Raw genomic sequence first — 23,568 nt, 5'->3', positions numbered from 1 at the left:
ATTGCTGAACTTCTGTGCCAGCACATATGTCTCTTACAAACGGTCTGCCCTTGCTAGAAGCATAAGAGGTCTCTTTGGGATTGAATGAAAAGCCCAGTAGAGAAGTTGCGTGCTCACAGATTGTCCTTCTTTTATTGTTACAGCAACGTGGTGGAGAAATGCGTTACTCACGCCTCCCGTACGGAGCGTGCCATGTTGATCGATGAGGTGTGCACTATGAACGATGGCCCTCACAGTGCCTTATACACCATGATGAAAGATCAGTACGCCAACTACGTGGTACAGAAGATGATCGATGTGGCAGAACCAGCTCAGCGGAAGATTGTCATGCACAAGGTAAGCAGCTGCCGTCGATTGATAAGGATGTAAGGCTTGTCACTGCTGCCCTGGTTGCGGAGAGAAAATAAGGCTGAGATGATGGCTTTTGCCATTAGAATTTCCTAACAACGGAGGTATTTCAAAGTTGCGTATTTCAGTAGTAGCTGAAATATGAAAATGTGAAATAATGAGATGCCATTTGGACTTAAAACTAGCTGGTTGCTTCTAGCAATCTCTTCTGACCCAGTAACCTAGTTCTGCGCTCGTGGCATAGCAAAAGCTGCTAAAAACCGCCCAGGCTTACTGCAGCAGCACCGTCGGGTCGGTGCCTCGCGAGGGACCCTCTGAAGGTCTGGCGATGACGACACACTTGCCCTCACTGAGAACAGCGTTCGCTGATGAGAGCAGTTTTACGCGCTCAGTGGAGCCGAGCCAGACCTCGACACGCCTGAAGCCGAGCGTGGACCTGCTGGTTGCGTTCCTGAGGGCTGCGGGCGCTGCCCTGTCACTTCGCGTCCCTGCTCTGCAGCCCCGGTCAGGACAGTCAGGCGGGCTGGTAACAGGCGCTAACGGGGCGCGGTGCTGTAGCGTCTGAGCCTGGAGCCATTAATCAAATTCTCTATTTCTCGGTTTTGCATACGGTTTTGATGAGAGACTTCCACGGTTTACCATTATGCTACAGTGTTTGAATGCGTAACAGTTTCAGGACTTAATATTTGTCAAAAATGAAGACATTTTGGAATTAAATATGCATTGCTGCTAGTCCTACCTCCCAAGGCTATATGCCTGCTGCCGCAAGGGCAGGAATCTCTAAAAATCAGGTGATGTCTTCATTTTCCTGCTTTTAAAGGTCACATTTGTGGGTCTTTATAATTGTAATGAATGGAAAAAAATATGCTTTTAAATGTGTAATGGAACTGAGATTATTTTCTTCAGTCACATGTTTTAGGGTCTGTTACTTTGTGAAAAATACCAGCTACAGCTAGACCTCGTATTAGAAATAAAATACTGACTAACACTGGCTTGGAAAACTCCATATTTATTTATTTTTAAGAGGAACTGTGAAGTGTCAGGTATTCAAATCCCAATGAAATCAAGTGTATTTAAGCATCCTTAAGTAAAAGGGACCAAGTGATTTTTCTGTAAGAAGAAGAGGGTATTATCTATGTAAGGGAGCTGATTTTTACCTGAACAAGGCAGTTGATCAGTATATAAACACCATACATGCAGCTGAAATAATCTTCCAGGAGGTTAATTCTTAGGTTTAGGAATCATTCAGAGTAGTTCGTTTAAACTAAAATCTGTATTGGTCCAAAAGAAATTACAAAGATAATGAAATAAAAGCGTATGGCAAGGCATATACACAATTAAATAACACAGTTAAATTAACTGTAGCAGAATGACCTGTAGCTTTGCTAATCTATATATGGAGATATATATATTAAAATATATATATACACACACACACACGAATGATCTTTACTGACATGTTCTTCTCCCTGTCAAGCAAAGTCTTTTGAATAAAATGCTAATTAGGTTATCAGTGTGGCTGTCAAAAATAGAACTGGGATGACAGCTAAATAGGACTGACTGAATATGAAGATTTCAGCTATGTTTATCAAGCTGAATGAAAGCCTGGGAAAATTGAGTGTATTGACTGTTGCTTTTGGATTGTGAAAATTGTTATTAGTACAAACAAGCAGTTTGTGTTATTGTTAAAGACAACACTTTTATTTAAAAAAAAAATATTGAAAAGTAATTTTAACAGTCAATTCTGTCAGTAAAAAAAAAAAAAAGTCTTAGAAATGAAGACGAACAAAGAACGAACTGTTGGACCTGGGGAGCTTTTCTTCTTAACCTCAGAGCAGCAGTCAGACCTTCTTGGAAATGGGATGTGGGGAGGGCCAAGGCATCAATTTATGACGATTACACGATGGGTCCTTGAACTGAAATAGGAATTTAAGCGGTTAGAGGCTGAGCTGATGAAATAGGATGAATTTGGGATGGATTTCCCATGGGAGTTTTACGGTCAGTCCTGGCTCAGGCAAGTCATGGTGATGTATCTACCCGAGGAGCAGGGCGTGCTGTACATCATGTTCTGGCTATTTTCTCGTCCTGTCTGCCGCTGCCACCGTAGAGTAAAAAGTCCATTGTAATTGTGTTATTGAAGGAACGTGCTGGTGGTGTGGGATATTTCTCATCTAGTAATGAAAATGAATTGCTCTTATGTCTCCTTCCTCTGAAACTGTCCAGGAGAACTTCAGCAGCATAATGATGTTACTACAACAGAAACAGCTTTCCTTGCTTGGGTGCTCTGGCAGTAAAGGTGGTTTTACTCTGGCTACAGCCATTAGAGTGGCGTTGGAAGTGACTCTTACTGTGAAGTAGTAAGCGGGTGAAATTTGCTTCCACAGACCTCTGCTTAAAATAAATATTGTAATTGTCAGGTTCAGAAATTAAACTGCTGTTTAGCCCAAGAACACTGCATGCCTCTCCCACTAGCTCTTTCAAATGGACTGCTGAAATTCATACCAGCAACTCTTCCAGGCTTTTAGCAGTTTTTTGAAGTTCAGCCTGTAGCCTGGAAGGAGGCAGAAGACCCTGCTCGTGTTCAGGAAAAGCTGCTCAGCCCCACTAGACCCTTCTGATGCCTCTTCTGCCTTAGTGTGCTTGGGAGCAGGGTGTCAGGGCACCCTTGGGAAGCTCGAGCACCCAGGGGTTGTCTTTCCAGGCTCCTCTCTTGGGACAAAGCCTTGTATTCATCCACACGCTCGGATCCAACTGGATTCCGGTAATACGGCTCAAGGCGATGCCACCTGCTTGACCAGAAGTTCCTCCTAAAAATAACATCAGCGAGTTATGGAACATTAACTTGATTCACAGTAATTGAGGTGATTACAGCAAATGGCACTTTAATATTTCAGGCATTTTTGTGGTCTTCTGGTCTTCTGCTGGTGGCCGGCACTCTGACCGTGTGGTACCCGGAGCTTGTCGTAATTCCAGCTCCTAAGCTTCACTCGCTCTTCTTTTATCTCCTAGATCCGGCCTCACATCGCTACCCTGCGTAAATACACCTACGGCAAACACATTTTGGCCAAGCTGGAGAAATACTACATGAAGAACGGGGTGGACCTAGGGCCCATTTGTGGACCACCGAACGGTATCATTTGAAGCAGCGAACTGGGGAGGAGCTCACTGGCCATCCGGCGTCTACAACCAGCAACCGACAATATTCCAATATACAGTTAGAACATGTTTTATGGTTGCTAAACTGCTAAAAAAGAAAAAAAGAAAAGCCTTTGTAAATTTCTTTAATTTTATTATGCATAACATGTACTAATTATTTTTTTTAATTAACTAATTGCCCTGCTGTTTTACTGGTGTATAGAATACTTGTACATAGGTATCAAATGTACATGGAAGGCCACATTTTTGTTCACTGTTGTATCTATATTCCAAATGTGGAAACTTTCAGGGTGGTTGGTTTGAAGAAAACAAACAAAAAAAAACCGTTTTTAATTCATCTGCCTTGCAGGCAACTTTTTTGCAAATACCTGTTTTTTCTCCTTTTAGTCGAAAGTCAGCAAGAAGTTTGAATTTTAGTTAAATGGCACAAATGACGCATTTAACGCTGTTTATAAATAAAAAAAAATTCAACTTGCTAAAGCTTCAGTTTAAAAAAAGAATTAAGTTTTTGAAACTTTTTAATTGCTTTTTTTTTTTTTTGAGTATAACATGCTAAAGGAGGTAGCTTAGCTGTCGTTTTTGGGAAGAAAACGTACACACCCAGAAAGTTTTTAAAGCGAGGGGGTGGGGGGCGGGTGTACTTGTTTACTGCCTACTCAGTTTGTTCTGTTAACATTGAGAGACACAATTTGATTATTTAGCATGAGGAAAAAAAAAAAAATCCAACTCGGCTTTGGTCTTGCTTCTATAAATATATAGTGTATACTTGGTGTAGACTTTACATATATAAAAATTTGTAGTATTTTCTTGTTTTGATGTCTGATCTGTATCTATAATGTACCCTAGTAGTGGAACATACTTCTGACTGTACAATTGTACATTTGTAAACCTCTGTAATGTAAATGTGGAGAAGTTTGAATCGACATAAACCCGTTTTTTGGTAAGAAAAAAGAATTAGCAAAACCTGTGCATTTCAGTGTATATTCACACCTTTTATGGTCGTAGCATATAGTGTTGTATATTGTAAATTGTAATTTCAACCAGAAGTAAATTTTTTCTTTTGAAGGAAATGTTCTCTTTATACAGCCTAGTTAATGTTTAAAAAAAAAAAATAAATGCTTGGTTTTATTTGTCACCTAGTTGAACAGTAGCGATCCTTTCTAAATGTTATACAAAAATGATTCAGTTCAAAATAGTGTTTTTTTGAATCTTAAAAAGTAATGTTTTGCTTATTTTGTGACAGTAAGAAACAAAAAGTGCAAAAGTACAGAATCCCCTAGTTTTCCTTACAATCAGAGTCCCTTTTCACCTTGTAAAGTGTGAATCACCTTCCCTTTTTGTACAGAAGATGAACTGTATTTTGCATTTTGTCTACTTGTAAGTGAATGTAACATACTGTCAATTTTCCTTGTTTGAATATAGAATTGTAACACTACACGGTGTACATTTACAGAGCCTTGTGTATATTTCCAATGAACTTTTTTGCAAGCACACTTGTAACCATATGTGTATAATTAACAAACCTGTGTATGCTTATGCCTGGGCGACTATTTTTTGTAACTCTTGTGTAGATTGTCTCTAAACAACGTGTGATCTTTATTTTGAAAAATACAGAACTTTGGAATCTGGCTTTGTGTTTACTTTGAACACCTGCAATGGAGTGCCACCCCCACAACTTTTTGCCTCTTTTTTACTTAAGAGCAGCCTTCCCCCCTCGGCCGAGGGCTCTGAGCAGCAGATGCACACGGAAAACGAAGAGCAGAGCCACCGCCTACCTCCCGCTGCTTCCCGCTCTTGCCATCCCTCCTCCTCCTGGGGTCTGGGGGTTTGGCTCTTTGCATTCCCCCCCCCCCCCCCTTTTGAGCACGTCTAAACCTTTTCAGCGCCCGTACGAACTCGTAGCACCCACAGCCTCCGTCCTCTGGCAGTAAGTTGGAGGTGAGCCACCACCGCCTGTCTCTTGGTCATTTTAAGCACTGCAGCTCTTGCAGAGAGGGGCAGGGAATGACTTCCCCCGGTACCTCTCATCTCCCACTCGTGGTTTCCTCTGCTGCTTTCGCCCTCCCCTCCCTCCCGCCCTCTTTGCGGGCTGGGGTTGGTGGTCCACGGAGTTGACGGTTGTGCAGAAGCTGTTTGTATCCTCATCCTCCTCTTCGCTGTTTGGGATGGGGGGAGGAAGGGCGCAGGGAGGGGACTGGGGAGCTGCACCCAGCAGTCGAGGTGGGGATGCACCGGCCATGCTGAGTGCCAGGGTGTTTTCTGGTTCATTGAGAACCACTAGAAAACAAGAGCGAACACCGAGCTCGTGTTTCCATGGAGACTTTCCCCAGTCCCAAGCCCTCCCTCCCGAGAGGTGAGGCTCAGCCTGGAGCCCAGCGCTGGGCGAGCAAAGCTAGGACTGTCCTCACCTGCGTTGCGTCCCACCCCTCCCAGTTCATCATCTGCTGCCCAGACCGTGTTCTTGTGCGACTTCTCAGCCTGCCTTTGTCCTTTATTGCCCCAATTCCCTGTCTCGGGGAAGCTCCAGCTCTGCGTTTCATCCCCTGTGTGACCCTTGCTCGGGGAGAAAATTGGCCTCTCCTTGAGTCCAATTTTTCTTCATTTACCAGTGCAAAGGACCTTCCCCGTCCCTGTGGTGCAGTGCCGCGGCTGCTGGTTTTAAAGACTTTTTCTAAAGGTTATCATCAGAATAGTTTGGGAAATCCTGATAAGTTTGTGCAAATAGGGTGAGGTGTGATAAATTGATGGAGGGGAAGAAGGTTTCTATTTTACGGGAAATTAGTTTTTTGGCTCAGGGCATTAAAACATTTGATTTTGGAGTATGTGTCAAATTACTGATCCTTCCCATGCTGCCACCTTCTTCTTCTCACCCCTCAACAAAGCCAATCCCCTTGAGAGGCTCTTCCATCTTCCATTTAGCCGTGGTTTTAATCAGTTTTCACACCCGTTGTTAAATTTAGCGGAGAGCGCCGACTTGGGCTTTCTGACACCTCTTTTGCCCTGGGTTTGAAGCCAGCCCGCACCTCTGCAATAAGCAACAGCCATCGCACCGAGCCACGAGGGTTATAGGAGCACTTGGGTCCCACGTCCCGGAGCCTCTGGGGCTCCTATAACTCCTATAGCTCTTCAACGCTTCATCTAACCCACAGTGCTTGAGCAGCTCAGCGAGGCAGCAGCGTGGCTGTGGATTTGGGGCAGAACGTGGTGAAAGCAAAGGATATTTTTTTCTTTTTTAGTTTAATTTAATTTCACATTGAGCTTCTATCTCAGTTTCAAGAGTGGGGTGAGAGTCTGCCCAGGCTCCGTGTTTCTTCCTCCAGACACCCGTGGGCCCGGGGTTAACCCTGGGCACCCTTCCCACCGCGGCAGCAAAGGTGTTCGGGAATGGGTTTCTTGCCCAGACCTGCAAACTCCTGCTCCGTGCCTGACCCAGGGGGAAGGATTCGGCCAGCGGTGCCTGAGCGCCGGCATGGCTGGGGCCCAGCCTGGGCAGCCGCCCCACGGCCAGCAGCGTTGGCCCTGCCAGGGTGAGGGAGGGGGCACGGCGGGGGCCTGCCAGGAAGGATACGGCCAGGTCACTCTGTGCCGGCCCCTCTTTGGTTACTCCTGAGCATGGCTGCTGGTTGCTGCTGGAGAAGGGATGTGAAGGGATCCGTCACATCAGCCAGGGCCCATGACACGAGCTGGGATCCATCATGACATCCAGGGTCCATCACACGAGCTGGGATCCACCATGACATCCAGGGTCCATCACGACACCCAAGGTCCATCACATCGTCTGGGATCCATCACACCCTGACCCGATGGAACAAGATCTCCCGCTTCCAACGGGGCCGCAGGGGGTAGGAAAGGACCCTGTGGCAGCCGGGCAGCGCCCGTCCCCCCACGGCCCCCTCCCGCGGGACCCCCACTCTCGTGTGCAGGCACCTCTGTCGCTCCTCCACGCGTCGGGGGCCACCTCTCGGGTGACACCCCTTGGTGGGGACCTGCAGGGGCCTTGGCCTCCCTGCTCCGTCCCCAGCGGGGGGGCAGCGCGGCGGGGCTGCAGGGGTGGCCGCGGCCACGGCGGGGCGGTGCAGCCCCAGCAACGCGCCCCCGGCCCGCGGCTCCGCGGGGCCGCTGTCCCCGCTCCGGTCCCCTCCCCGGGGACCCCTCTCCCCGGGGACCCCCCCTCCCCGGGGACCCCCTGCCACTGCCCCAGGGACCCCCCTCCCCTCTCCGGGGACACCTCTCTCCTCCCCAGAAACCCCAACCCCCGCCCCAGGGACCCCCCGCCACTGCCCCAGGGACCCCCTCCCCGCCCCAGAGACCCCCCCGCTGCCCCAGGGGCCTCCCTCCCCAGGGCCCCCCCTCCCCTGCCCCAGGGATCCCTCTCCCCTGGCCCAGGGACCCCCCACCCGCCCCAGGGACCCCCCGCCACTGCCCCAGGGACCCCCCACCCCCACCCCAGAGACCCCCCCGCTGCCCCAGGGGCCTCCCTCCCCAGGGCCCCCCCTCCCCTGCCCCAGGAATCCCTCTCCCCTGCCCAGGGACATCCCCCCCGCCCCAGGGTCCCCCCTCCCCTGGCCCAGGGACCCCCCCGCTGCCCCAGAGGCCTCCCTCCCCAGGGCCCCCCCTCCCCTGCCCCAGTGACAACCCCCCACAGGACCCCGACCCATCCCCCCTGCGTTTCGGCACCACCCAAAACCTTTCCCCGGGTTTTGCATCCCCCTCCCGCCCTCCGCCCCAGCTTCTTGCTGATGATATTAATACACCTTTTTTTAAAAGAAATATTATTAATTTGGCTCTTCCTAATTACAGCGCAATTAAAACAAAGAGAAGTGACTCAGGTGGGGACCCCGAGATAGAGCCCCCCCCCCCGCGATGTTTCACACCCCCAAAGAGGAGGGTTGCAGGGGGATGCTCTGCCGTGGGACGTGCCCCAGCTCTCCCCGACCAGGGGCTGCAGCTCCATTTTTAGCTGAATTTGGCTGATTTCCCCTCCTAAACCGGCGGTGCCGGGAGGGCAGTGCCCCTTCTCCCAGGTGATCCCCCCTGCTCCCCCCTTGACCCCCTCCCGGCATGTATTTTGCATTCAGATGAGTTTTTTTATGAGAATCTGAATATATTTTTAGGTTTTTTCACAGAAAGCATGCGAAAGCCATTAGGAGGAATTACACGTGTGTGAGAAACGACTCATTTATATCCCATCCCGTCTGTTCCCAGCTCACCCACAACTACCGCCTCCCGGGCCCACTGGGGTGACTGAACGCCCAAATTCAGAGCAAAGTCACCCGGGGGTCATGCATCAGCCACATGGAAGTCACTGTCATGACAAGGGACTGCCCTGTCCTCTGGTTCCACTGTTATCCCCCTTTTTTTTGAAAGGGGAAACTGAGGCACGGTGCTGTGGGGCTGGTCAAGCTATTGGCATGGGACTGGGAGTGAGTCCCGGCTCTGCCCGGAGGATTTTCCCCTCCTGGGTTGTACCCTTGGGGTGGCCCTGGCCCCAGCACCCATCCAGGGGTGACCGAGGGTCCCACGGAGGGGAGGCCCAGGAGCGGGGCAGGGTGGGGGTCCCACCCTGGAGGCAGATCCCAGGGCCCCCATCTGCCCCTGGTTCCTCTCCCCCGTCCACCCTGAGGTGACCCCGTCTGCCCCAGGATCCCCCCATCTGCCTGTTGATCCCCCCTTATATCCCCCTGAGTCCCCCCATCTACTCCTGGGCCCCCCCAACCGCCCCTGAGTCCCTCAGCACCACCTCATCTACCCTTGAGTCCCCTGAAGCTGCCCCATGTCCCCCCCATCTATTCTTGGGCCCCCTCAATCTGTCCCAGGTCCCCCCTGTATCTACTCTTGGGTCCGCTCATCTGTCCCAGATCCCCCCCATCTGCCCTAGGGTCCCTCCAGTCTGCACCAGGGTCACTGTCATCTGCTCCAGCCCTCTCCCATCTACTCCTGGGTCCCCACATCTGCCCCCAGGCCCTCCCACGTACCCCCAAATCCCCCAGTCTGCCCCAGGTCCCCCCCGCCCCCAAAGTCTGCCCCAGGTCCCCTCCCAGTCTGCCCCAGGTCCATTTGCCCCAGTCCACCCCACCTACCCCTGGGTCACCCCAGTCTGCCCCAGGTCCCCCCCAGTTTGCCCCAGTCCACTCCATCTACCCCTGGGTCACCCCAGTCTGCCCCAGTTCCCCCCCCCCAGTCTGCCCCAGGTCCCCACCAGTCTGCCCCAATTCCCCCCCAGTTTGCCCCAGTCCCCCCCACCTACCCCTGGGTCACCACAGTCTCCCCCAGGTCCCCCCTATATCTATCCCAGAGTCCCCCCATCTGCACCAGGTCCCCCCCATTTACCCCTGGATCCCCCCAATATGCCCCAGTGTGCCCCCCCCCCGCTTCCCCCGCGCCCCCGCCGGCGGGTCCGTGCCGGGCCGTGGTGGTCGCGGCGGGGCCGGGGCGGGGGCGACTGGGACCGGGACCGGGTGGGGGCGACCGAGGGCCGGGGGGAGGACCGGGACCGAAGGGGACCGGGGGCCGGGGGAAGGACCGGGACCAGGGGGGACCGGAGCCGGGGGGGGGACCGGAGCCGGGGGGGCACCGGGGGCCGGGGGGGGGGGGCCGGCAGGGGGACCGAGGGCCGGCCCGGCGCTTCCTGCGGGGCGGCGGCGCGGGGGGGGGCGCGGCGGGGAGGGCGGCGCGGCGGCGGCGGCCCGCACCCACACCGCCTCCCGCGGGCGGCGGCAACAAAGGCCCTTCCCCGCCCCCGCCGCCGCCTCCCGCCGCCGCTGCAGCCGCCGCCGCCGCCGCCAGCCGTCCTTGCGGCAGGAAGATGCCCGGGGAGGTGCCGCCGCCGGCGCCCCGGGGGCTGCGGAGCCTCGCGGTGCTGCTGCTGCTGCTGCTGAGCGCCCGCGCCGCGCTGGTGAGTGCGGGCGGCACCGGCACCGGGCGGGGGGCGCGGGGGGACCGGCTCCGGCACCGTGCGTGGACCGGCACCGGGCGGCGGGGGGGGGACCAGCATCGTGCGTGGACCGGCAGCGGGTGGGGGGCACCGGGCTGGGGGCGTGGGACCGGTATCGGTATCGTGCGTGGACCGGCACCCGGCGGGGGGAGGCGTGGAACCGGTATCGTGCGTGGACCGGCACCGGGCGGGGGGAGGCGTGGGACCGGTATCGTGCGTGGACCGGCAGCGGATGGGGAGCACCGGGGTGGGGGCGTGGGACCGGTATCGGTATGGTGCGTGGACCGGCACAGGGCGCGGGGGGGGATGGGACCGGCATCGTGCACGGACTGGCCCCGGGCGCGGGGACCGGTACTGGGCTTGGGGGGGAGTGGGACGTGGGACCAGCCCCGGGCACGGTCCGGCACCGTGCGGGGACGTTGGGACCGGCCCGGGTGCTGGGACCGGCATCGGTATCGTGCGTGGACCGGCACCGTGCAGGGGGACCGGCACCCGCCTGGGGTGGGCGGGGGGCTGGCAGCGGGGGGGGGCGGCACCCCCGCACCCGGCGTGGAGGGAGGGTCCCGGAGCCGGCACCCTGCGGGGTGTAGTGGGGACCGGCACCCTGCTCGGGTGGGGTTGGGCCAGCAGCTTGCTGGGGGACTGGGGAGCTCTGGGACTCGGCTGCCCACCCTGGGGCTCGCACCCTGCGGGCTGTGGGGGGGCACCCAGCTCCCGAGGGGCTCCGCTCCCCAGCACCCTGCTCCGCGCCGCCCCTCCCTGCCTGCAGACCCCAGCGGGCAGCGCAGGCAGGAGCCCGTTCCCCTCCCCCGCCCCGGGGTGCCCCCTCCCCTGCGCACCCCCAGGGGCAGTGCTGGGGCAGGGGCTCAGCCCTGGGGTGCAGGCAGGGCTGGGCAAGGCCGCCAGGAGCAGGCAGGTGGGGGGGGGCGCAGGCAGGGTGCCGGGGCCCTGCCGTGTGCGTGGGGAGGGGGATGCAGGCAGATGCCATTTGAAGGTCGTGGGGAAACACGCCTGAAAAATAACCCTGCGGCGGGGGGGGGGAGAGGGAGAAAAATCCCACTCCTGCCTGCTCCTGCCCGCTCCCGCTTCCGCGTGGCAGAAGAAACTTGGGGGGGTTTTGCCCCGACGCTGCAGGCACCGAGCCCCGCCTGCCCCCCCCTACCTGCCCCCCCCTCGCCTGCCCCCGGCATCTCTCTTGCACCTCCAGCCCTGTACAGGGGCAGATGCAGGCAGCCCTGCCTGCTGCGCGCCCCTTGCCTGCACAGCCATCGCCCCTCTCTGCCCAGGCTCTTCCCACGAGGTTTTCCCAGCCCTGCCCACGGGAGAGGATTTTGATGTTGGCAGCAGGAAGGGGTTATGTCCGTGGTTTCTCGTGGCACTTCCGAAACTGCTTCTCCCCACCACCGGCACGGTCCCGCTGGGAAACCCCCCACCAGAGCCACCCTGCCCTGCCTGCACCCTGCCTGCGCCCTGCCCGGTGCTCACTCTTCCCCGAGCCGCTTATGGGAGCGTTTGGGGGACCCAGGGTGGCTTTGCGGGGCGCTGGCTGTTGGGTGATGCTCTACGGGAAGGATCCTCCTGCAACCAGGAGATGCTTTTCCCACACAACCGGTTGTGCTCCCGGGTGTTGGGAGAAGCAGCCGCTCCGGGAGGAATGGGAGGAAGGCTGCCTCCTCCTCCTCTCTTTTAGAGGGGGAGAAGTCCCAGGGCCTGGCTGCTTGCCAGCACGCGACCTGCTGCTTTAAATAACCCAGAGCTCTTCCCCATCCTCCTGGCGTTCTGGTTTGTGGGCGCTGCGGGCTGGCACCCCTATTTCTGCGGGGCAGTGGGTGCATGTGGGGTGTTTGCCTGGCTTTCCCGGCAGCGGTTATTCCCCCTCCCAAAGAGCCAGATGCAACTTCGGTGTTTCCGAGGAGGCTGCTGAGCCGTTATTAAGAAGACCATCAGGTGCGTGATTTAGTCGTGTGAGCGGCGATAAATATTGTGGCTCCTGGCGATGCCGCGCGGCCGCTTGCGCCGTGTATCAGTTTATTAAGCTGAACGTTGCGCTTTGCCATTGATCCGGGGAAGCCCGAGCTCCACCGGCAGCTCCCCTCCATTGCCCGCGGCGGTGAGAGGTGCGTGCGGCTGTGCCAGCGTCTCCAGCACCCGTGGCGGGCGTGGGGTTGGTTGCATGGGTGCTCACTCCCCCCCCCTCCACATAAGCTTTTCCCCTTCCCCATTTGGGGAATTTTAGTTGCTGGCTGGTGGATGGCGATGCAGGCGGTTGCTGGCATTTGTTGAGGATAATTAGGCAGGAAAGGTTACAGGCTTGTTAAATGCCAGGATGGGAGGTGATGGGATGCTGGGATGCTCCTGGGGACCATGGGGCAGGTCTGGGGCTGGGGGAGGCAGCCCAGGGGAGGGAGGAGGCTGCTTTCCCCCGTGAGGGATGTCCAGGGGACATCGGGCATCCTCACCTGGAGGGGACCGAGGTCTCTCCTCTCCCCTCCTTCTCTTCGCTGAAGCTTTTAAATCATTTGGTCTCATTAGACAAAGTCTCGGCTTCTCCCTGGGGTCACCGGGATGGGAAGCGGTGACTCGGCACAGCTCCGGGACATCCCAGCCGGCTGCCGTGATAATGGGATGGGGGATGGATTTGGGGACCCCCGTCCCCCTGATGCAGTTGTGCAGGCAACTGGGTGACGTTGTCTGCAAACCCTGGGCCGGACCCTGGTCCCTGCCAGGGAGCCCTTCTCCGGAGCAGCACCCGGAGAATTAATTAATATTTGCACTGCAGTGACCGGACAAATAACTCCGGCTCCCGTTGGCACCGAGCCCATGAGCTCCCCGGGACGGGCCCAGCACCGCGTCTCCCTGTCCCCGGCCCGGGGGAGCGTGGAGGGACGGGGGCTGCCGGCCTCGGCACGGGGACGTGGTGTTGCTGGAGCGTTTGGGAACCGTAACGAGTCTCCCAGGACTCAGCGCTTCCCTTTGATCTCGTGATGGCTGTGATCCCTCTTGGCCCCGGGTTTGGGGAAGCTGGGATGGGTCCCACTGGGATCGGTCCCTTTAACCCTTTGTGTGCCTCCGTGGGAGCGCTGCGGGGCAGGGGCCGCCTCTCCTGGCGAGACCCGATCCTGGCAGTGGGTTTCCCCAACAGTGTCACGGACACGCAGGTTTGGTTTTGGCCGGGATTCCCCAGAGCTGTAAAGCTCACGAGCTCACCCTGTCCATCCCTGCCGATCCCCATCCCCTGCCTCATCGCTTTGGAGCCGGCTACGGACCGCTTTGAGAGAGGACGAGTCTGGACCTGTTTGGGAGATGCAGGCGGCTCGGTGGAGAGGAGCCCACGCATCAGCCCTGCCCATGGCGGGGGGGGCTCAACCCCTTATTAGACACCTGAGAATCCACCAGCGGGCTGTTTTCTGCGCAGCCGGGAGAGCTGCTGCTCCCCACCCCGCAGGCCAGATGCAGGTGGGGGGGGGTCGCTCCTTCTTCCTCCTCTTCCTCCTCCTCCGCGCAGGGCCTCGGTGGGGAGCCGGGATGCTGGCAGCCGAGCGGCATCTGGGGACCGTTTGGGGACAGAGCGGGCAGGGGGAGAGGGCAGCGCCGGGCAGCACTGCTCACCTTAACGAGCCGCAGGCAAAGCACGGGCTGATGAGCGTTAATCAGCGAGGGTGGCCGTGCGCTGGGCTGCGGCGAGATGCCGGGGTGCCTCCAGCCAGCCCTGTGTGACACCCCCGGTCGGGGGACCCCGAGTCCCTCGGCGTGCTGCGGGAGGATGCTTTGCCTTGGCCCCGGCTGGCTGGCCGAGCCGTGAGCTTAGGGATCAACTCGTCACCTTAATTACTGCGAGCGTCGATTAGCCGTAACCTTTCCGCGGGTCCTGGCCGCTCACGTCCCTGTCCCTGCTGGAGCTTTGCCTGGGTCGCTCTGGGACCGGGCTGCTTTGGGGCTGGCCTCATCCTGCTCCTCTTTGTAGGGTGTCGGGGAGGTGATTTTGATTTAGTCCCAGAGCGTGTTTCCATGGGGCTCTCCCGGGGAGGGTAAGTGTGGTGTGGCATCGCTTGCTCCTTGCGATCCCTTAAAATCCACCCTTGGCTCAATCCGGAGGGATGATGGGGAACACGGGACCCAGAGATGCCCCACGGCCCCGCAGAGGTTTGGGGTGGAGCATCCACCTCCCCCTGCAGAGGATTTGGGGGGTTTCAGCATCCCCCGCAGCGCTGGGTCCCACCGGTACCGACGTGGGGGTTTGGGGGTTTGCAGGGCACCCTTGGTCCCACGATGTCTGCTGAGGGACTGGGGTCAGCTGGTCCCCGGTGACCAGCCTGGCATCAGGGCCGTGGGGGGGGGGGTCTTTCCCTCCTGAGGTTTGTGGGTGCTCTGGGGGCTGCCGTGAAATTGTGTGGCATGTAACGAGTTTGCCAGGACTCAGCCCGGCTCCCAAGGGCGTGGGTTTGAGCTCCGTGGTGTGAGCTGGGGTAATGCAGTGGTTCGAGCCAGCCCTGTTTGTAGGGACATCCCAGCTCTCCCCATCCAGCTGTGCTCAGCACCCAGCTCCTTCCTCTTACGAGCGAGGGGTGAAGCAAGTTCATGGAGAAATTGAGGAAAAAAAAAAAAAAAATTGAAAAAAAAAAGGGTCCCAGAGCTTCTCAAGGGGCGCAGGGTCCTCTGGCCACTGGCACCTCCTGTCCCTGCCCGTGCGTGGTGTGGGCGAAGTGGGGGTTAAGTCCCCAGGTGTCCCTAAGGCTCCTTTTCCCCTCGGAAGAGCGGCCGGGAGACGCGCGGCAGCCCTGGGAGACGGCAGCCGGGCCGGGGGAATGCCCGTCCCCGGTGCGACGTGAGCCGGGTACCAAACCCTGCCGGGCTGGTCACCGAAACCGGGGCTGAGCCCTGGGAGCCGGGAGCCTTTCCCTTCCTGAACAGACTTTGAAATAGTTTTAAGTCGAGGCGTTAATTCTGTACAGGCGTCCTCTCCCCACCGAGCTTTCCCCATGCTCGGAGTGGGGCAGGGAGGCCGGGTCTGATCACATCCTTGCATCCTGCGTGGCTCTGGGTGTGTTTTTTGGTTTTATTCTGCTCCCCAACATAAGAGCCCGGTGCTCAGCATCTCTGCAAATCCAGCCTCAATGTCCAGGAGATGGGGAGCAGTTTTTTGGGGGGAGAACCCCCCCTTTAGCGCCTGGTTTAGCATCCCCTGGGAGCAGCGGGCAGGTACCTTCGCCGGAGCTGTGGTCCTCAGCATCCCTCAGCATCCCCCTTCCCTCCGCATCCTCCCCACTCCGGTTTAACGCCTGCACAAGGCTCCTTTGGCTCAGGACCCCGGGGAGCTGCCGGAGAAGGATTTATCCCACAAAACGGGTGATGCCACCGAGCCTCTCGCGGGCAGAAAGGGGGACGTGCCTCTGTTTTTCACCCCGGCGGTGTCAGCCTGGCCCCGGCAGAAGATGCTCGTCCCTTGCCGGCCGTGTCCCTGGAGACGGTGCCGCAACACGTGTGCGGAGGGAGGAGCGGCGGCTGCCGGCGAGGTTTTCCCAGCTTTTCCATCCTCGCTTTGTGCTTTTCCCTGTTTCCCTTGATCAGGTGCTTTATGGGGAGGGCGGGGGGGAGAATATTTCCCATCGGGAGCGTCCCGTGGTCCTTCGCCTCCCCCGGCCACGGCTTTCGCAAGCCGCAGCCAGTGCCCTGCTCCGGGGAGAGCGGAGGTGGGAGGAAGGGCGGCGGGGCGAAACAGAGAGCTTTTTGTGGCAATGCATACATCTTTCCCAGATAATTAATTTGACATTTACGCTGAGCTTCTCGTGCAAAGCTCCCGAGCGTTTCGGTGACCTTCGTGTGCAGAGCGCGGGGCAAAGGCCCCCCCTTTGTGCCCAGCCCCGCGGAGCAGCCTTTCTGCTGGAAGTCAAGGAAGGGGGAAGGATGTGGCCGGATCCAGGCAGAGGAAGGCTCCTGGGGCTGCTCAACCGAGCCTGGCTGCAGCATCTGCCCCCCCCAAACCCATGGTTTTGGGGGTCTTGCTGCGGTCAGGAAGGAATGGGATTGAACCCGGGGTCGTGCGGGTGGCACAGGGATGCTCCTTTTTGGAGCAGGGAAGGTAAAAGTATTTTTAGAGCTGGTTCTTTCAAGGCTTTTTGTTAAAAATGACTCAAAAAGTTAATTCTGGTCCTGGTTAAACCAGTATTTAACCCAGCTGCGGCAGTGCATGCGATGCGTTGAGCAGATGGAGGGGACAGCATCGATTTGGGGGTGAACGGCGATGGGTTCTGCTGCGGTCCCCACCCTGGGAGTGATGCTCCCTGAACCTTGCATCCCCCTTTTCCACCTCGGCATCCCAGAATAGGCGACTTCATCCCTCTCCGGGCTGGATCGGGATGTTTGCTCTGCCCCGGCCGCGTGATGTGCCCTCGCCGAGACGGAGGCCGCATCTGTTTACATCTCTGCGGCCACGATGTAAAGCATCTCCCTCCCTCGGAACAGCTTGGCCGCGGCTCAAACTATTTATTTCAAGATAAAAATAACAGCAGCAACCTCAGGGCTGCTGCTTCTTTCTCGGCTGATGGCGAAACAAGGATTATTTTAGCAAGAGGGGGGAAAAAAACTCAATGTGGGGGAGCCCGGACACGCGTCCCCACCGCTGCAGCCCCAATGTGGGACCCGAATTGGGGCGGAGGAGGCTGGAGCCAGGGAGAAGCATCATCTCTCAGGCAGCACGGAGCACAACTTGTTGGCAAAACAGTTTATTTGCCAAAAAATGCTGTTTTTCCGGAGGAGGAGGAGGGGAATGAAGCTCTTTTCACGAGCCGCGTTGGTCAGGCTGAGTAACTGCTGAGAAGGGCGGGCGGTCCCGAGCGCGAGTTTGGCTTGGTTTAGAAGTGATGCTCGCGTTAGCAAATGTCAAAAATATAGCAGAGGGTTGCATTTTGGGGAAAGAGAGTGGGAGTTTTGGTCCAAAATGGGCATTTAAAAAAAAAAAAAAAATCTTATTTATTTCTTATTTTTTGCAAGGAAAGCTATAACTGAACAGAAAGCCCCTGTGTTTCTCTCCTACCCCAGAGCAGTTTTCCCTGCGGAGGCAGCGAGTGGTGCCGGCGCAGAGCGTGCAAAGAGCTTTACTGCCCCAAACTGGGTGTCAGTCCACTATTTCCAGCTTATTTAAGGCAAATTTGGGTCCACCGGGCTCCTAATAACTTTTCTAGGTGCTGCCTGTCCTAGGGATGTCTGTTGTGTCCTGAGATTCTGCTGGGAAACGTCTCCATTGCACCCCATAAAGATTAATCGGAGGAAGCTGGCATAATGCATTTTTTTCCCATTTTGGGGGTTTTTTGGCAAGTAGCATCATTCAGCCTTTAATTCTCCTTCTCCCTCATGCGTGGGCAGCACGTGCGTTTGCTCAGTGCGAGGTGAGGGTGTCGTGGGAATCTCCTGCCACCGGGCCGAGGGTATTTAGGAGCCGGAGCAGAGTGTCACGGGAGATGGCACTTACGGGGAGCGTGGGGAGGAGGCAGGGACCGGCACTTAAACCGCTCCGAAGCCCTGGCTCCGGCCCAGTGGAAAAACCCAGAGCTGCCAGGTATTTGTTGATGAAACGGGATGATTTTATGCAGCTCCGGCGATGCTTTAACCCGCGCCCGGGAGGCTGCTCGGAATGCGAGGTTCCCTTTTTTGGAGGCGCCGGGAGAGGCGGCCACCGCGTCCCCGTGACTTTGGGGTGCTTTGGTCCTCAGCCGATGTCACCGCTCCCTCTTCTCACCTCCTCCTCTGGGTCAAATAATACAGAATATGATAAATCAGCTTTACAGGGTGCTCCCCGCCGCCTGAGGCCTGGCAAGCTCGGTGCACCCCAGCCCGGTCAACGTGCTTGGGTGCCAGGGGGCTGCGACCTGGAGCACCCACTCCTCGTGCTCCCGTGGCACCAATGAGTGCTAATTAAGCCCTAATTAACCACCAGTGGTTGCAAGTCGGTGCCCTGCCAGCGTGCATGGCTCACATCCCGTGCGGTGCTGCCGTCGCCTCCGTCAGAGGATTGCAAACCTGGGTGGGATCCTGGGGTTAATTAGCCTGGCGTTAATTAGGGAGCATGCCGACACATATCTGCCAATGGGGAAACCGGGGTGTTAAATGGGGACCTGGGCATCAAACAGGGACTGGAGGCATCAAGTGCAGTGAGCTGGGATGAAATAGGGTCCCGTGCTGGGCTCAGTGGCCGTGGGGCATCGTCATCCCACCGGGCTCCCCGGGGACCCGCAAGGAGCTGCACCGGGCTGGGGCGCTTTGGGGAGCGGAGCTGCCCGGGACACAGCACCCAGCAGCACCCGGCCTCCGTAATCAGTTGGTTTTGTTTCTCCTGGCACTGAAAGGAACTGTTTCTCCCTATTTATCAGAAAATAATTGTTTTGGGTGCAACTTGCTAGTTAGCTGCCTGGCAAGCTGCAATTAGGCTGTGGGAGAGGGCTGTTGGGAAGGTTAGCGAGCTCCACGGGGTGTCCCCTGTGGCATTGGGGTGTCTCCTGCAGTGTTGGGGTGTCGGGGCTGCAGGGGGCTCGCATTGCTGGGCAGGACCCCCTGGATTTTTGGGGTGTAAGTTATGAGCCGCATCCCTCGGTGCTGTAATTGGGGAGATGCAGCTGGTTGTCCCTCTTTGCCCTCTTGCCTTTAATTGGGATTAATTAATGCTTGCTCCTCAGACTCAAGGTGCCCATCTCATCTCCAGGCTGTGGCATTTAAAGCCATGCGCGGGGACCTTGCGGCGGGGGTCACGCCATCCCCAAATGTCCCTACGTAGAGGTCCTTAAAGCCACCGTGGGTGATCCCCAGGGATGCTCGTGCGGAGGTGGGTAGATGCTCTCCATGCCCGGGGGATCATTGCAGCCCTGCTCCCTCCAGGATACCTGATCCTGGTGGCAGAGGATCCCAAATCCCTTCGTTTCCCATGGCCAGAGCTCTTCAAACAGGGAGGGTGGGAGGGAAGGCTCTTGCTGCCATGGAGGAAGAGAGAGGGAATCCACTGGACGTGGCGTGGGGATCGGATGGGCACGGCTGGGTTTGCAGGAATTGCCTGGTACCCACGGGCCGGTCCCTGGCGCATCGTCCCTCGTGGGGACATACAGACATTTCTCCGTCGGTGGCATCCCGCAGCGGCGCCCACCGCGTTGGGAGCAGCTGTGGCTCCTTGCCTTTGGGCTGAGCTCGACCGCACCCTGCTTACTCTTGCGATAAAAAGGGGCTGCAAAGAGTCAGCAGGGAGGATGCGCCATGGGGGTCTGCATCCTCGGAGCAAGACATCCCCCTCTGCCGCATGAAATCCTCCGGATCCGCCGGCCGCTCACGAAACGCCCCCGCCACGCGCACGCTCGCCCGACTGGAGACGTGTGTGCGAAGGATGCTGTTTACCAAAATTTGGGCTCGCTTTGCAGACAACCAACCTCTATTTGTGTCTGTGGCATCCCAACCGAGACCCAGAAATAGCCTGCGAGGGGCACGTCCTTTCAGTATTTTCGCTTGATGTGCGGAAAAGTGGGGGAAAAAAAAACCTGGCCGGGCTCTGGATGCAGCATCCAGCTTCAAACGCGCCCCGACGCGAGAGGAAATTGGGATTACACCGGCTGTAAAGGGAAGGCAGCAGGCAGGGGGTGGCTGGGGCTGGAGGAAGCCATAGTTCTGTGTCCTGCCTCCCTCCTGCCGGAGGAGCGAGTATTTTGGGTTTCAACAACGACTTTTTGGCTCTAAATGCCTGGGGCTGTCTCCTTGGGATGCTTCCATCCAGCCCTTGGCACCCAGGTTTTGTGCTGGGTTAGAAGCACCAGCGAAGGGACTGGGGAAAATCAACCCCGTGGGCTCCTCTGTATAGACTCCAACACAATATTTGGTAAAAAGAGTTTATTTCTGTTTTTGTGTTTTTTTTTTTTCCCTCCAAGGAGCTTTTTGGCTGCTGGTCCCACCAGCCTGGTGCGAGGCTGAGGATCTGGCTGGGTCCATTCCAGCCGCAAAGCACCCAGTGGTACGGGGAACTGGGTCCTGGGAACCCAGTCGTGGGGTGTTTTCCCTTCTCACCCGGCTCCAAACTCCCCGTTTGCTCTCGCCAGCTCCAGCGCAAGCAAAGGCTGCATCTGCAGCCGGGCTAATTCCCCGGGGCTGTGCATCCCGGGGCTGTGCATCCCGGGGCTGTGCATCCCGGGGCTGTGCATCCCAGGGCTGTGCATCCCGGGGCTGTAACCCCTGGATGAAAAGCATTACTGAATCCATGCCGGACAGCTTCATGCTGCTGGCGATGCTGGGACAGGGAAGGCAGCAGTTGCTTTCCATCGAACCGGATTGGGGTGCAGAGCCCCCCCCGCTCCCGACCTGCCCCTCATCCCCACTTGCCTCGTGCCGGCAGGATTTTTGCATCCCCCGGCTCAGGCAGCCGGGCGTCCCCCTCCTCATCCCTTTCCCCCCTTATTTTCCTCCCGTCAGCCGGAGCGTTTTGCCCGATGGACTGCATTAAAGTCGGGAGGTGAGGAGGACAAGCTGCCAGCAGCGAGGCTGTGCGAGCCCTCCCCCAGCCGCGCGTGTCAGGGGAGCGGGGCTGGATGCCGAGGTCTGGGGAGAAGGGACCGTTTCTTCCCTCCTGCTCCACTTTGGGTGCTCGGAGCAGACGAGGGGCCGCGTGGGGTGGCTTTTCCATCCCCTGGGAAATGCTCTTGGTGAAATGGGTTGGGGTTGGGCGCCTGCTTTTTTGCATAGGAGTCGCAGACTGGGCTGTTCCTGAGCCTCGGCTCTGTGGCTCATCCTTTTTGTTCCAGATTTGGCCAAAAAACTCCAAATCTCTCCCCAAAATGCCCTGACCCCCAGCGGGTAAGCACCCTGCACGTTCTCTCCCGTGGCAGTTCAGGAGACTGGCATTTTTGGGCCCGATCCTGGCTGCCAGGCGGGATGCTCACCCCAGCGCCCGCTCCCCTGCTGCAGGCACGGGCCGGATCCTGCCTCTCCCGGTGCGGTTCCAGCCACTCCCAGCGAGCGCAGTCGGAGTTTACCTCCAGCTATAAATATCTGGGAGAGCAGCAAAGCCCCCAAAGGGTTTAGGCACTATATATAGCCCTCTGCAGCAGAAAGACATCTTGCCCGGAGACCGGGCGGTGGGATCTCCTTCTAGGAACGGGGGGAAGGAGAGCACACGATACGGGGGCTGATGACTTTCCATGTGGATACGGGGCTGGATCCTCTCCCTGCGACCAGTGTCCCGGTCCCTTTGCACCCCGGCAGCACCCAGCCGCTCCGCTCGGCGTCTTGCTTACGCCGAACATCAGCAGAAGTTGCTGTCTGAGCGCGGAGGAAAGGGACACGAGACATTTATAGCCCTTGAAAATCGTCAAGGAAATGTCTGTCTGGGTTAAAATAGCAAGAGCAATTAGAGGGGGGCGAAAAAAAAAAACCAAACCCAACCCAACCACACGGTTTGTGTGTTATTCCAGCTCTTTTCCGAGTGCTTCCCGTCCTCAGCCGGGGTTGCAGGCTCCCTGCCTCCTGCTCTCCCATCTCCTGGCTCTGGAGGCTGGGACAAGGTCTAACCCCCCTCCCCTCCCCAGGAGGGCCAAACCCCTCTGAAAACCCAATCTTGTGCCTCTCCCAAGCAAGTTAAAAACTCAATCTTGACTTAAAAAGAAAGGGCGCCGAGAAGTTAATTGGGTTCCTTCTTCTTTTTGGTGTTTTGCGGCGATGCCCGAGCGGGGTCGGTGCCTCCTGCGTGTCTCTGGACGTTGTTAATTAGGGAAACCCCAAGCTTGAACTTCCCCAGCGCCTTCGCCAGCTGCAGCGGGATTTATCGTGTGCGAACGGGTCCTTCCCCTCCCCGGGCTGCGGCGGGGGCGAGGATGGGGCGGGAGATGAGGGAAAAGAGGCGCTCCTGGAGAAACAGGCCAAATCCTGCGGATAAGGGGAATTTTGATGTTGCTTTGTTTGACCCCGTATCTTCCAGGGAAAAAAATCCCCAGTCCTCTGGCAGGCAGCAGGGCTCGAGGGTCACGCTCGTTTGCTCAAGCCTTGCATTTCCCTGCCTAAAAATCAGTGGTTTCGTTGGGTTTTCATAATTTTTTTTTTTTTCTTTCCTTCTGCAAAGGTTTTATCGCGGCTGAGGAGCACGGTCGCTTCTGTAGGGTAGAAAGTGGAGGTTCAGGGTCCACTGGTCTGGGAGGTCGTGGTTGTGGTCTGGGTCGGGGCTCTTTGTGTTGCTGAAGGTTTTGGGGACCAGGGCTTATCTTGGCAAGGAGCTCCGAGGGTTTGCGTGCCCCGGCTGGGTATCTCTGGGACCGAGCGCCTGGCCCAGCACGGCTTGAACCTCGGTTGTGTGAGAAAGAGGAAAGAAAGTCCCAGGAGGGGAAATCCGGAGAGGAAGAGCAGGTCTGGGTGAAACGGCCAGGAGGGCGTTGAGCGGGTGCTGCCCACGGCAGGAGCGGGGGGGACCTGGCCAGCCACATTTTCCTGGACATGAAGTGAAGAAAAGGGTTTCCTGGGAGGGGGAAAAAAAAAAAAAGAACCTGTTACGAAGAGAAGCTGGCCTGTTTTGAAAACGAAGGGTCGGTTGGTGATTCAGGCTAATAAATGTCTTGACTTTTTTAGGTTCGCTTTTGCGAGAGCGTGCCTTTCCGATGGGATCATGCCAGCAGTGAAACGCGCATGAAAATCTTTCCATTTTGTGAAAACAAAATTTTGGGTCCGTTTCCTTCACCCGCAGGGCTGTGAGAGCTTCTCGGGGTCCCCTTTTCAAGCTTTGCCTGCTGACTTAGGAGCTGGAAATACTTTTCCGAGCACAAGGTGAATCCCTCGACTCACGGAGCTGAGGCTCAGAGGAAAACATGGTGCTTGGTGGGAGACGGTCGCTGCGTGGAGAGGTTCTTCCTCGCTCTGTACAGAGGCCAGAAACATCTCCCCAGGGGAGCATGGGGTGAAACAAGCCCCGGGGGCTTCTCCTGCTGGTGGCTGCTGGGGAGCCGTGGGCATCCCAGTGCCCTGGGAGCGTTCGGTTCTCCATACCTTCGTTTTCCTCCTGGTCTGATGGCTTTTGGGTTGTGGGGGAGAAGAGTTGCAGGGCTCGGAGCAGAGGGGCTGGGTCCTGGGTATATTAGGCGGGTATTTGCCTGGGGATGCTGGTACTCATCCCCACGCGGGGA

General features: G+C 57.1%; 2 protein-coding genes and 1 non-coding gene across 32 annotated transcripts in view; all 3 read left to right on the top strand.

Moving 5' to 3' along the window:
- Positions 1-5,132, top strand: part of PUM1 (pumilio RNA binding family member 1) — a 77,287-nt gene extending 72,155 nt beyond the window's left edge. For all 30 annotated transcript variants that reach the window (XR_012677251.1, XR_012677250.1, XM_075173704.1 and 27 more), the window contains 2 exons: positions 144-336; positions 3,358-5,132. Coding sequence is in view for 28 of the 30 variants with exons in the window: in XM_075173704.1 (XP_075029805.1) it covers positions 144-336; positions 3,358-3,489 (325 nt within the window). In the remaining 2 variants the exon portion in view is untranslated. The remainder of the gene's footprint in view (positions 1-143; positions 337-3,357) is intronic.
- LOC142093061 (small nucleolar RNA SNORD103/SNORD85) lies at positions 670-755 on the top strand. Its single transcript, XR_012677289.1, has one exon. It is a non-coding gene; the product is annotated as a small nucleolar RNA SNORD103/SNORD85 (small nucleolar RNA).
- A 5,127-nt stretch (positions 5,133-10,259) lies between the features above and the next one.
- SDC3 (syndecan 3) overlaps positions 10,260-23,568 on the top strand; it is a 44,442-nt gene continuing 31,133 nt past the window's right edge. The window contains exon 1 of the mRNA XM_075173679.1: positions 10,260-10,399. Coding sequence (XP_075029780.1) covers positions 10,310-10,399 — 90 coding nt within the window. The 5' untranslated portion in view covers positions 10,260-10,309. The remainder of the gene's footprint in view (positions 10,400-23,568) is intronic.

The sequence above is a fragment of the Calonectris borealis genome, chromosome 25, assembly GCF_964195595.1.
Source record: "Calonectris borealis chromosome 25, bCalBor7.hap1.2, whole genome shotgun sequence".
Classification (NCBI taxonomy): domain Eukaryota; kingdom Metazoa; phylum Chordata; class Aves; order Procellariiformes; family Procellariidae; genus Calonectris; species Calonectris borealis.
This window is presented reverse-complemented; position numbering and strand designations above follow the sequence as displayed.